At 43.3% G+C, this 13,960-nt stretch overlaps 1 protein-coding gene across 9 annotated transcripts in view; it reads left to right on the forward strand.

The window, feature by feature from the left end:
- FRY (FRY microtubule binding protein) overlaps positions 1–13,960 on the forward strand; it is a 578,021-nt gene that overhangs the window by 300,334 nt on the left and 263,727 nt on the right. For all 9 annotated transcript variants that reach the window (XM_068267046.1, XM_068267044.1, XM_068267045.1 and 6 more), the window contains one exon: positions 12,896–12,949. In XM_068267046.1, coding sequence (XP_068123147.1) covers positions 12,896–12,949 — 54 coding nt within the window. The remainder of the gene's footprint in view (positions 1–12,895; positions 12,950–13,960) is intronic.

The raw sequence follows: 13,960 nt of genomic DNA on the forward strand, positions 1-13,960 counted from the left end.
TCATGCTATCCTTGATTAGCTGTGTATAGGAGGGTATTTCCTCAAATGACATGAGTTATTGCACAGCGGGAGGCCTTCTGCTGTGGGGAGAGGGTCCTATTGCACATAGTTATAGGTCAGATGGCAGTTTCCATCCCCTGACTTGCACCATTAGGCGCGTACGAGAGATAACAGCGCTGGAGACTTGGGAGCAGGATTCAGCCGGTATATGGCTGATCCTGCTGCTGCACAAGTCCCGGCCGTATTAAATACTATTCCCCTCCAGGCCGCCATGGATAGTGGGGAATGATTGCTGGAAGCCGAATTATGTTTTAAAAGTAACGTCAGCTCTGTCTTCTGACGGCACTGAAGTTACTCCCTGTGCCTGCTATAGCCGTAATTCCTATTATGGTCTATGGTGGCGCCGGCTGCGCCCAAATCTCCTGCGCTGGTTTGAGCGTGTTCGCATTAGGCTGCTGAATAATTTTACGTACAATAGTCCCTTTTTAAAGTGTAACTCCACCTTCCTTAAAGAGGAACTGTTGCAAAAATCAAACAAACATTTACAACAGTAAAATGAGCCATGAATGGCTTCTCTCCTATGTTGCTGTCACTTATAGTAGGTAGTATAAATCTAACATTACCGACATTTCCTGAAAAAGATTTATACAAAGATGCTGGCCAGCCTCCCTGCTCGCTGCACACTTTTTTGGCAGTTGGATGGAGCAACTGCCATTCATTAAGTGCTTTTCAAAATAAAGAAAACCCTAAGAACCCCCTATGAGAAGATGGGCTAGTCCAAAATCTGTCGGTAATGTCAGATTTCTACTACTTACTGAAAGTGACAGCAACCTAGGAGAAAAGTCATTTATGGCTCATTTAACTCCGGAAGAAACGTACTTCTTATTTGTATATGTTGACATGTATTTTAACTTTTAAGATTTTCGTGACACAGGACTTCCGAGGCCAAATTTACAAAAAAAGAAAAAAATTAAAAAGTTAGATACCTGCATCACTTTGGAAGACACGGAGGACGCCGTGCGCACCCTCCGTGCCATTCCGCCGGGTCCCCGCCGCTCAATAGCCCCCCGAAAGACTCCCGACCGCACAGCCCGGGTCGGGCTCTCCTGCTTGCACAAAGATGGCCGCCGGAGCTGGCCGCGGCTGCGCAGTCCGCATAGCCGTGAGTGCAGCTGCGCAGCTCTAGGGCCAACCCCCGATCCACGCTTGTTGTTTGCTGGTACACCTATTTATAACGCCACCTCAGGTATTCTTTTAAATCACCCGTCTTTAATGTCACTGTAGACAGAGATGACTGCAATAACAATTGCTACCGATTGATTACAGCATATGCAGTAAAAGTGGTCACAAACAGGCATGTGTAAACAACCTGCATCTCTGCTCATATACTATCAGTAAAGTCCTCTGATCCATAAAGACAGTTAATACCATTTTTCAATGACATATTCCCATGCTTTAGCTTAGTATCTGGCTTCATAGCTCCATGGTTGGTGCCTTGTATTCTGAGCAAGCTTTGTGATGATACCATTTCTCTCATAACTGTACATTGATACGCCTACTTTCCTGATTGCGCTGCTTGATACAATGAGCTTATGAGTATCTGTCAGTAATGAGCTTTGGCAGGAGGTTAGACAATTGCTCCTGTTCATATTGAGCCTTTCTACATGTATAAGCAGGGCAGACAGGTCAAATCCTTATTGGGTACCGCTTTAAGCGAAGATCTGCTTTTATTGTGCTTCAAAAATGCTATTTTATGGCCTCCTGTCTTTAGCTGTGTTGTTACCTCAGCACTATCCCCGGAAATCATTATGGTTTGGATGGGATGAAGCCACAACTGGGTCTTCAAAAAGTAGGCGTGGCCAGTATTGGACAGTGGCACGTGTAACATATTTTAGAATATCAAACTTCTAGTGCCATCATTTGTGCGGCCAAGTTTTCCTGTGCTGCCCATACCCATGTGATAGTATTCTAGTGCTCTTCAGAGTATGTCCCAACTTTCCAGTGCCCCTGTATTGTACCCACAGTCTCCCTGCCAGCTTTCTAGTTCACCCCTCAAGTGGGTTCCAGCTTTGTTGGGACCTCTGCAGTGTGCCCCCAGATTTGTTGTGATTATCCATAGAGAGAGTGAGTGTATGATCAGCTGGGAGTTCAGGGGGGGGTGGATTAGGACAGAAGGGTGGAGCACCTGGCATAAAGAGTCTGGACACAATCTGCACACACAAGCAACTAACGTGCAGGTGGCAGTCAGAATGGCTCATGTCCGTAGTTGTTCTTTGTCAGTGTAATGTAGCAGCAGAGGACAGCCAGGCAAGCAGAATTTGTGTTTTTCTAAAATGTCATTTTTCTCCTTCTTAAAGAAGCTGTGTGTAGCATAAGTAGAATGCAGCAAATTATTATTATTATTAACTTTTACACTAATTTTCCTGGTTTCTGCATCGGGAACACTTCCTTTAGCTTGTATATAGCTGTTTTGTATGTAACCCCACCCTCCCAGTGATGCCTAGCCTAGGCCATACAAGTCAAACTCCGGCCCGTGGGCCAAATCTGGCCCTCAGAGACATTAAATTTGGCCCTCAAGTGGTTTCCCCACTTTGCATCATGTTTGGCCCACTCTACACCACCAGGGAAGCTATATTGGAGGTGAAGCCCTAGATAATCAGGGAAAGCATATGGGGGAGGGAGTGGGAAGGACTAGACACCAGGGAACTGTATAAGGGGGGGGTCACTAGACATTAGGGAACTGTTTAGGGAAGGGAGGACCACTAGACACCAGGAACTGTGTAGGGGAGGAAGGATGACTACTAGACACCAGGGAACTTTATAAGGGGGCCAGTAGACATTGAGGTTAGCCTGCGACTAGGTCCCATTGTTCAATTTCGATCCACTTTGTGTTTGAGTTTCACACCCCTGGCCTAGGCTGATTATATATATATATATATATATATATATATATATATATATATATATATATATATATATATATATATATATATATATAATATATATATACACACACACCAGGGCTGTGGAGTCGGGGCAGTTTTGGGTGCCTGGAGTCGGAGTCGGGAAAAAATGAATTTAAACTGTAATTAAAATTGAAAATATGATAAAATGTTCTATTTCTCAGATAATAGTCATCCTAAATAATTTATATATATATATACAGTAATAGCTGTGCTTAGTCCACAAAAATGGAATGAACCAATCAAAATGAGTTACTTGTGCTGCTTCAATAAAGCAGTCCCCGTATTTTTAAAGTCAGATATACACATCTGGTTGTGACTGTATATATGATGTGTACACAGGAATCTCTTATATATACGAAATACCATCTATGCTGTAAGTACAAAGGCTGATGTGTAGCCGTGTCACTAATAGAGATGGTCAATGAGATGGAAATAATTCTGTGTTGATTCTGATTTATGCAAATGTATGCACTCCCTTTGCTGATGAAATCAAATAATTTGATATGCTGTTAAAATTTGGTTTGGTGACTATGAATTAAATGGTACCTGAGAAGGATGAAAAATAAAGTTTTATACATACCTGGGGCTTCCTCCAGCCCCCTTCAGGCTAATCAATCCCTCGCTGTCCACCTCCACCACCCGGATCTTCTGCTATGAGTCCCGGTAATTCAGTCAGTCAGCGCAGTCTGGCTGCGTGCCGCTTCCACAGCCAGGAACGTTCTGCACCTGCTCAATAGTGCTGCGCAGGTGTAGTACGCTCCCGGGCGGCGGAGTGTGTGCATGCGCACTACGCCCGACTGGCTCAAGTACCTGGACTCATAGCAGAAGATCCAGGTGACGGAGGAGGACAGCGAGGGACTGATTAGCCTGAAGGGTGCTGGAGGAAGCCCCAGGTATGTATAAAACTTTAATTTCATTTGTCTGAGGTTTACTTTGTTACACAGTAGCACTATACTCTATATATGCACTCCCCACAGAGCTGCAGGGAATCCACTGAGAATGCTGTGCACATTGAACACAGAGGTGTTGTCTATCACCCATAAACCTGGTTCAGATTGTGCATGAAGAATGTGTAATAGAGGAAGAATCCCCTTATTCCCCTGCAGAGTACCTGCACATCACTCTTACATGTACCCACACTTACATTGCCTAGGGCCTGATAGATGTTCTTTGTTCCGGCCTGTACCTTTTACAAGTACTCTTACCAAGGACTAGTTTTAGTCTGTGACTAAAGGGAATAAATATGGCAGTCTCCATATCCTTCTCACTTCAGTTGTCCTTTAAAATTCCTAAGCGTTGGCAGTTAAGAGACGAATTTCATGTTACATACTTGCAATCAACAATATTGTAATATGCAAATTAGAGGAGTCGGAGTCTACGAGTCGCAGTCGGTTGAATCTTAAACTGAGGAGTCGGAGTCGGTGGAATCCTAAACTGAGGAGTCGGAGTCTGTGGATTTTTGTACCGACTCCACAGCCCTGATATATACAGTACTGAGGAATTGGAGCAATTTTGGGTGCCTGGAGTCGGAGTCGGGGGTTTCATAAACTGAGAAGTTGGATGCTTTTTGTACCAACTCCACAGCCCTGGCCAGTACTAAAGATTTTGCCGTCTATGATGCATTTCAGACTCTAAATCAGGGAGAGGTAAGATTTTTACAATGGGCAAACGCTGGCTAAATAATTAGTACATTTTTATTGTAAAAAAAAAGAAAGCAATTTTATGTATTGGGTTATTTTCACTATTAAGGCGGTAAGCCGCGCAGGAAGATTTCTCAGGCCCTGCTGAGCCAATTTGCATAATTTTTTTTTCCTTTGCTAGCTGCGTGTGCACACCAATCGCCGCTGCTCTGCTCCGATTCGCCGCTCCCCCCGACCCCTTGCGCAGCCTGGCCTATCAGTGCCAGGCAGCGCTGAGGGGTGGATCGGGACTCCCGATGATGTCACGACGTTGATGACGTCATCACGACCGTCGCCATGGCGACGGGAAAAGCCCTCCAGGAAATCCCGTTCTTTGAACGGGATTTCCTGATTGCAGATGATCGGAGCGGGTGGGGGGATGCCGCTGCACAGCGGCTATCATGAAGCGCTACATGATTTAAAAAAAAAAAAAAAAAAAATGCTGCGCTACTCCCTGGCGGTTTAGACCGCCAGGAGGGTTACTGATTTAACAGTGTCAAGATAGACATCAAGATAATTACAGATACCGGTTTGTGACAGGTCCTCATTGGAGATGGAAGTGCCTTGCAAATCCAGATAATAGATTTATTAGTTAGGCCCTAAGCCGAATCTACACGATACGATTCTTTGTACGATTCGATTACGATTCTATTTACGATTCGATTAAATCCGACATGTCCGATCGGGATTCGATTCAGTTCGATTTGCGATTGCAAAACAATGGCAAATCGAATTGCATTGAATAGAATCCCGATCGGACATGTCTGATTTAATCGAATCATAAATAGAATCGTAATCGAATCGTATCGTGTAGATTGGGCTTAAGTCTCATACACACTTTGCAATTTTTACATCAGATCAAAGAATCGATCGATAATTTCCAGCATGTGGTATCTGTTTACGAACACGAAACAAATCAATTTTTAGATCAATAGCGCACAAAATTGATCTCTATCTTAATCTATTAGCAGCTCCAGTTTGAGGGGAAGCCAATTAACCTACTAATGTGGCGATGGATTAAAATAAAGTGGGGCTCGAAGCAAGGCAGTAGCTTTGGCATCCCCGTATGGTCCTTTTAGTAAGCTGAGTTGGAGATGAGTCAGAGAAGATCGCAGATGGGCCTCTTGACACCCACTAGGCCACCTGCCTAGGTTGCCTTATGTATGATCCTGCTCTGAATGTGGTTATGGGATGTAGAAGGAGAAATGCAAAACACCCTAATAAAAAAATGTGGAAAACCGAGAAAGTGCTGGTGGTGACTTGTCCACAAATAAAACTTGGACAATGTGGTACTGCAAGATGACATTGCCGGCATCTTAGCCATTGTATTATGTAGAACGGTATAGACATCAGAATGGCAGATCAAAGTCTAATTTATAATTTGATCTACTGTCTGTTAATGACTTCCTAATGCAACACAGACTTAGCTCCCAGTGTGACTGTATATTCTGTCTGTTACCAACTGAACAGACGGGGTTGTCCTATTGCAAGTCTGGTATCTGAGTCTCCACAAGCAGCTGGTGGGTTTCTGTAAGGCTGGCCTGCCTCCAGTTGGGCTGACCTTGAAGGGTGGTTTGGAATGTTACCTGCACTGTTGTCATTAGTGTAGTCTTGTTTACCTCATGTTCTGGCATTCTATTTTCCACAGATTTATCTGCACTTCCCTCATACTGCCAGTGCTGGTCACGGAGCAGCTCTTCTCTTTATACAATGCTGCCATTGTGCTGATAATACTTCTCTTCCATATTTGCATACTATACATACTGTATGTGCCGCTATTTTTTATTATTTATATGGCACTGACCTCTTCGGCAGCATTTTTACAAAGTATATAGTTTAGTCACTAATTCACCTATCAGAGGTACATGCGCACGCTCCAACCTCTACCATAGCCATAGTCTAAGGCCAATTATTGGGGAAGACAATTAGCTTAGTATGTTTTGTTTTTTTTGGGGGGGATGTGACAAGACAAATACCGGTAACATTTAGATTACACTTTTCTCCAGGGGGACTTAAAGTGCCAGAACTGCAGCCACTAGGGCATGCTGTATACGCAGTAGCAGTGTTAGGGAGTCTTGCCCAAGGTGCCCTACTGAATAGGTGCAGCTTACTGAACCAGAAGAGCCGAGATTTGAATCCTGGTCTCCAGTGTCAGAGGCACAGCCTTTAACCAGTACAATATCCAGCCATGTGGGAGGAAACCGGAGTACCCAGAGGAAACCCACACAAACACAGGGAGAACACTTTCTGTATGGGTTAATTCCATACATTGTGATCATTCTTTTCAAGTATAAATATAGCTTATCAAGCATTTCCTCATAACGAATGTCCTCCATGCTCTTTGTTCTTATTTGATTTTCAAATCCTCTGGTTTTTTTAATAGGTGCCCAAAATCTGACCTCCATTTAATACAGGAGCCCCCTTCAAGAGCTGGTGGTGTTGTCACCAGAGTTGTTATGGGTGGGAGAGTCATGATGGTGTCAATGTCATTGGGGGTGAGGTCACAATGGCCACACTTGGTATAGGCGGAAGAGTCATGATGCATATACTGTTACGGCGGCACTCTTGTTATGAGTTAAATAGTCATGATGGCTGAACCGTCATTGGGGGTGGAGGCATGGTGGCCACACTTGGTACAGTTGAGAGAGTCGGGATGGCTTCACTGTTAGGATGAGGGGACAGAGTCATGGTGGCCACATTTGTTGTATAGCTACTAGCAGATGAGTCCTATAGCTGTGGGGTGTCACCAAGGAGGGAAGGGAGTGTGAGCAAGGGGGCCCCATTGCAGTTTTAATGGGAATCCATGATTTTTAGACTGAGACCCATCTATCGTGTGTACAAGGCTATAGGCTGAGACCCATCTAAGGTCTGTACAAGGCTTTAGGCCACATGTGTCGAACTCCAGGCCTGGAGGGGCCAGATCCATGCCAGTGTTTAGGATGGACTGAGAAAGAAAGGAAGGTGTTCTACCTGATGGACCACACCTTTCCTGATTCAGACCCATCAATTCATTTGAGCTGTATCAAAAATGTGTGAGGATCTCGGCCCTCGTAGGACCGGTTTGACATCCCTGGTTTAGGCTGAGACTCATCTAAGGTGTGTACAAGGCTTTAGTCTGAGACCCATCTAAGGTGTGTACAAGGCTTTAGGCTGAGACCCAGCTAAGGTGTGTACAAGGCTTTAGTCTGAGACCCAGCTAAGGTGTGTACAAGGTTTTAGGCTGACACCCAGCTAAGGTGTGTACAAGGTTTTAGGCTGAGACCCAGGTAAGGTGTGTACAAGGTTTTAGGCTGAGACCCAACCAAGGTGTGTACAAGGTTTTAGGCTGAGACCCAGCTAAGGTGTGTACAAGGCTTTAGGCTGAGACCCATCTAAGGTGTGTACAAGGCTTTAGGCTGTAATGTATCCCGCCTATCTGCCTATTCAGAAGCTCCAGAGTGGATGGTGTGCATTTAAAGAACATTACTCAGTACTCATATGCGCCAGGCTTTAGGGAATTGCTGGTTTTAATAAAACCCGTTATGCTGTATTTAATAATAGTCTATTTGATTTCAGTCTGCCCACTCTGAAAGCGTCATTGGCCTTGTTCTGGGACTGGAATTACACTTTCAGGGTATATTCTGGTGGGCTGAGTCATCTGCTGGCTTCTTTATGTATCTTGGAAAATTATCAGTTTGTTCTTCCATCGTACTTCCTGGCTCTTTTCCTTCCCAACACAGAGCTTTCGGCTTCCCACCCACCTTCAGCTTTCCCCAATACTTCTGTATGTGTGGTTTAATAAATCGAAACATACAGGGATGGGCACATCTTGTAATTACCACAGCAGGCTTGGAAATCTTACCACTATAGTCTCTGTGAAATTTGTAAAGTCTTTGGGCAGTTGAAGATTCATCTTTCACCAAGGGTCCTTTTACATTGATGCTGTGCAGTTGCAGTGTGATTTAGAACAATCGCAGCACAGCTGAAAAGTCATACCATGTGGTATGACCAAAGAAAACACAGGACTTCTGGTGCACTTTCAGGATTACAGTGCAAGTCGCACCCTCACTACGATGAGCTGCGGTAGGGACCGTACCGCAATGCGACTCACCACAATGGGTGTAAAAGGGGCCTTAAACAAAAGCAACAAGTTCGATACTGAGAAGCCCAACTAACTATTGTTGACAATACTGTGCAAAAGGACTGCTCCAGAGATACAGCTGCTTTCTGTTTAAAGAGGAGCTGTTAGGCAAAGGGTCTCTGAGAAAATAAACACATATATCAGTAGCTAAACATTGGCTGTACTTACATTACATATGCATTTCACTGTCCACATTTGGATTTCACAGAATCTTTATATAGTATTTGCAGAGAATGATGCTCCTGACAGCTCATGGCAGGTTCCATGTTTGTCTGTCTCCTATGAAGCCAATTGTGTCGTCATGTCCTGCCTGCTTCCTGATGATTAGACTCACACAAAAGATCGGTAATGTAAAACACTACTGTGCAGTGAATATTAATTAGCCATGTGGCTAGGAACAATAGCGGACTCCTGCAGTGTACTCTGCCCGGAGTTTTTTCAGTGCTGTGAGCTGCTGCTTTTGTAACACGAGCCCTGTAACTTATCACTAGCAGCCGAGGGGAAGGCCCCAGAATGCTTTGCTGTATGGTATGCGGCTCTCGGCTTCTTAAGAGCTTGGGTCTAACATCCTTGCAGTTCAGCACACATCAAAACTAAGAGAGATTTTTTAACTTCAGTATTGCCTTTTTGGCTTCCTTCTAAACTGTTTAACACAGGAGAATAGAGGTTTAAATTAGCTTTTGCAGCCTGACAGTTACTCTTTAACCACTTTACCCCCGCGCGTACGTATTTCTCCGCCCCTTTTTCCATCCTTTAACAACCAGGGACGGAGAAATACGTACTTTCCGCGTTCCCGACGCTGTCCGCACTCCCGCTCGTAAACACGCCGCCCGCCGCTAGTAAACACGCCGCCGCCCGCTCGCCCAGAGATCAATGAACGGGAAAATCCATTCCCGTTTGTTGATCTAAGCCCCGCAATGATCCGCTGCTCTCCTATGGGCAGCGCGATCATTGTGAGAAAAAACTCACGTGTCCAGCCTCCTTATACTTCCTCCAGGCTTCCGGAAGGAAGCTTGGAGGTCGCATTAAAACAAAAAGTTACTGTGGCCATCTTGTGGCCAAATAGTAAACTACACCCTACACATTTTTCACATACAAATAAATGACTTTTACACATAAAATTAACTCATTACCTCCCACACTCCCCATTTTTTTTTTTTTTTTTTTTGTAATTAAAAAAAAATTAAAAAATTTACAATTAAAAAAAAATACATAAATAGTTACCTTAGGGACTGAACTTTTAAAATATTTATGTCAAGAGGTTATAACACTGTTACTTTATAAACTATGGGCTTGTAATTAGGGATGGACGCAAAAATGAAAAAAATGCACCTTTATTTCCAAATAAAATATTGGCGCCAAACATTGTGATAGGGACATAATTTAAATGGTTTTATAACCGGGACAAAAGGGCAAATACATTTCATGGGTTTGAATTACAGTAGCATGCATTATTTAAAAACTATAATGGCCGAAAACTGAAAAATAATTTTTTTACCCACATTTTTCCTATTTTCCCATTAAAACACATTTAGAAAAAAATAATTCTTGGCATAATGTCCCACCTAAAGAAAGCCTAATTGGTGGCGGAAAAAACAAGATATAGTTCATTTCATTGCGATAAGTAATGATAAAGTTATAGACGAATGAATGGAAGGAGCGCTGAAAGGTGAAAATTGCTCAGGGGGTAAAACCCCTCAGTGGTGAAGTGGTTAAAGAGGAACTCCAGCCTAAACAAACATACTGTCTTTAAGCTACATTAGTTATGTTAATTAAAATAGATAGGTAATATAATCTCTTACCCACACTGTTTTAAAAGAACAGGCAAATGTTTGATTTCATGATGGCAGCCATCTTTTTGGTTGAAAGGAGGTGACAGGGAGCATGAGACACAGTTCCAACTGTCCTGTGTCCTGAGCACCTCTCCCAGTTGCTAGGCAATGTGAACAACTTAGGAAATCCCATCATGCTCTGCACAGCATTGGGGAAAAAAAGCCTGGGCTTTTTTTTCTTTGATGGGTGGAGCTTAGGTAAAAATGCAGCTAAAAAATGATGCTTTGGTAAGAAAAACAAAGTTCTGATGCTGTGAAACTGTTAAAGAAACACCAAGCCTTTTCAGTTCTGCTGAGTAGATTTTTAGTCCGGAGGTTCACTTTAAAGTAGTTCTGTTCTCTTCTCAAAAGGCAAAAGCTGAGACAATGATTTCAGGAAAGAACCTCCCCAGGTATAAAGGAAAGTAAACTTGGGTAGCTGCTGCATAGGGACATCTTATTATGTAAGGGCATTTACAGTAGAGTCCCAGTTATCCTGAGCTCAACTAACCAGCTGTCTCAACCAACCAGCCCAAATTGCCAGCAGTACTCATAGTGGTGAAGGTCAACTTCTTAGGCTGTTTGTGGGCTCTGCTGTGCTTAAAGATTGGCTTCCATGGCTCCCCTAAGGTTAATAAACTTTAAATTACTGTATTTTAATACAGAGTTCATGGTATGTGTATAGAGTGGGGTATAGTTCTGTATAAGCCAGGCCTATTTTTAACCTTGAGTCTCAAGCAACCAGAAAGGGGGGTAAGGTTAGGTGTTGGTAGGGGGTGGTGGTGGTTAATGCTAGGTGTCGTAGAGGGTTCTGTGTAAGAATAGGGTTAGGTTTTGCTGTGTTAAAATATTGGTAAATTTTACTGATTAGTTTTTTTTAATTTTTTTATGAAAAATACCACTCTGAAATCGGCTATTTCCAGACTCCCAAATTTCATGGTGCCTTTATTACATGCATGCCGTTCCACCAGCTCCTCACTGTAGGTGGACCACTGCAGGAGATACTTCTTTCCAAAACTGTATTATGGGAGATTAACTCTGTTTAGTGTCTTCCATTACTAACTAGAACATATTAGTCATTTGCCAGTTGAGTAACGATATGTAAATATGTAGTCGCCCGTCAAGCGTCAAGTCGTTCTGTGTGTTTAATAGTCGTTTGCAAGCCAAGATTTATCTTTCCAACTTTGTTAACTGTAGTCGTTTGTAAAGTTGTTTATATTAAAAGTCTGTTGTTGAGCGTGTGTATGTGGCTTTAAGACACGCACCAACAATCTGTCAACTATCTTCCAAACTTGTCTGTTGGAAGATTGGTTGGGTGTGTGTACAGCTGACAAACAACCAGATGACCAACTGATAACAGGTTGTTTACCAGATCCAACCGGTGGATCAACCTGCCCAACTATCATGCAGGTTGGAATGTGTGTACAAAAAACGTTGTTGTTTTTTGAATGCAGACATGTTGTGCAGTTTGTCAGTTAGCTGGCACACATAGCAGTTAGCTTGGGCAGCACGGTGGCGTAGTGGTTAGCTCTCTCGCCTTGCAGCGCTGGGTCCCTGGTTCGAATCCCAGCCAGGGCACTATCTGCAAAGAGTTTGTATGTTGTCTCCGTGTCTGCGTGGGTTTCCTCCGGGCACTCTGGTTTCCTCCCACATTCCAAAAACATACGGATAAGTTAATTGGCTCCCCCTAAAATTGGCCCTAGACTACAGTACTTACACTACATAATATAGACATATGGCAATGGTAGGGATTAGATTGTGAGCTCCTTTGAGGGACAGTTAGTGACAAGATAAATATATATATATACACTGTACAGCGCTGCGTAATATGTCGGCGCTATATAAATACTAAATAATAATAATAATAATTTAAGTGAGTTGGTTGGCATGTGTGTACATACTTGTCAAGTTGTGTAGTTGGTGGTGTTGTGTGGTTGGTTGTGCATTAGTAAGATGGACATGTGTATGAGCCTTCAGTCCCAGCAACCAAACAATACACTGCAGTGGAAATGCCAGCCATGGCTGCTAGTACTCAGTTGTCCCCATGTGACGTGTTCCTCAATTGTAATAGGCCGGATTATCCTTTGACTCTGCAGGGTTTGTGATAATAGTACTGTACTGACTGGAAACTCTATAGTAGATAATTTATGACTTCTAGTCCTCTCAGGCCCAGGAGAACCTCAGTAAATCAGGCTTGGTAGTCTTACTTTAGGTGCCAAAAGAAATGATACTCTTCTGAATTCTTGTGGCTGCTGAATTATGCAAACCATCTAATTAATTATTTACTTTGTTTGTGACCTTGTTTACTTTTGTTTGCAGGAAAAGCCATTAACAAAATCACTACAAAGAGGAGAGGACCCCCAATTTGATCAAGTAAGTCTGAAATTCTCCTTGAGGATTTATTATCTTTTCCATCTAAATAAAAACATTCCACGTTTTTAATAATGGGAATATGTAGATTTGCATGAATGATTTGCTTCTCATGTTCTCATTTTGTGTTCTGAAGATGCCTTTAGGCTGCTTTCACAGTGGGACGTAAAAGTCCCACGTTACAGCAGCTTGTAACGCAGGCCAGCTTACAGTAATGAAAAATCAATGTGCTGTTCACAGTGCCCACGTTGCGTTACATTGTAACGCTGCATGTTATATGAAAGTGCAGCATGCTGTGCGTTATACTGGGCTTTAGCTGCGTTAGACTGCTTGCACATGCTCAGTGACTAGCCACATGGCTAATTAATATTCACTGCACTGTGCTGACGTAACCTGGACTCGTAGTGTTGTTCGGATCATGAATGATTCGTTCATTTGATCCGGATCTTTTTTGTGAGTCGAATCATCCGGATCATCAAAATGAACGATTCGGTTCACAGTGGATGTCTGCCTGGAAGAAACAGGAACATACAGAATGTACAGTGCAGGGAAAGTCATGTCCTGCTAGTCAATTCACCCCCAGTCTGCTTCCCTAGTAAAATGATTCAAATGATTTGGTTCAAAGATCCAGATCTTTTCAATGATCCGATTCGAATCATCCGAATCCTTGAAAAGATCCGGACTTCCCATCACTATCCTGGAGCGGCTGTTCTATCAGTATAGATAGAATGAAAACAGCGCACCAAGAGCAGCATAACGCGGCTCAATCTGACGTCCAACTTCAACACCATCATGCGTTGCGTTAGGGGCATGTTATGCTACCTTAACGTCCCCTAAAACGCAACGTCTTGGTGTGAAAGTGGCCTTAAAAAATACTAGAGATTAGATGAACTAAAGATTTGATACTAACCGGGGCTTCCTCCAGCCCCATAAGCTTGTCTGAGTCTCAAGCCGTCCTCCTGTGGTCTGACGTTCAGCTGCGATCAGCTCCGGTAACAGCTCACTCGTGTCCAG

Source organism: Hyperolius riggenbachi, chromosome 2, assembly GCF_040937935.1.
Source record: "Hyperolius riggenbachi isolate aHypRig1 chromosome 2, aHypRig1.pri, whole genome shotgun sequence".
NCBI classification, from domain to species: Eukaryota; Metazoa; Chordata; class Amphibia; order Anura; family Hyperoliidae; genus Hyperolius; species Hyperolius riggenbachi.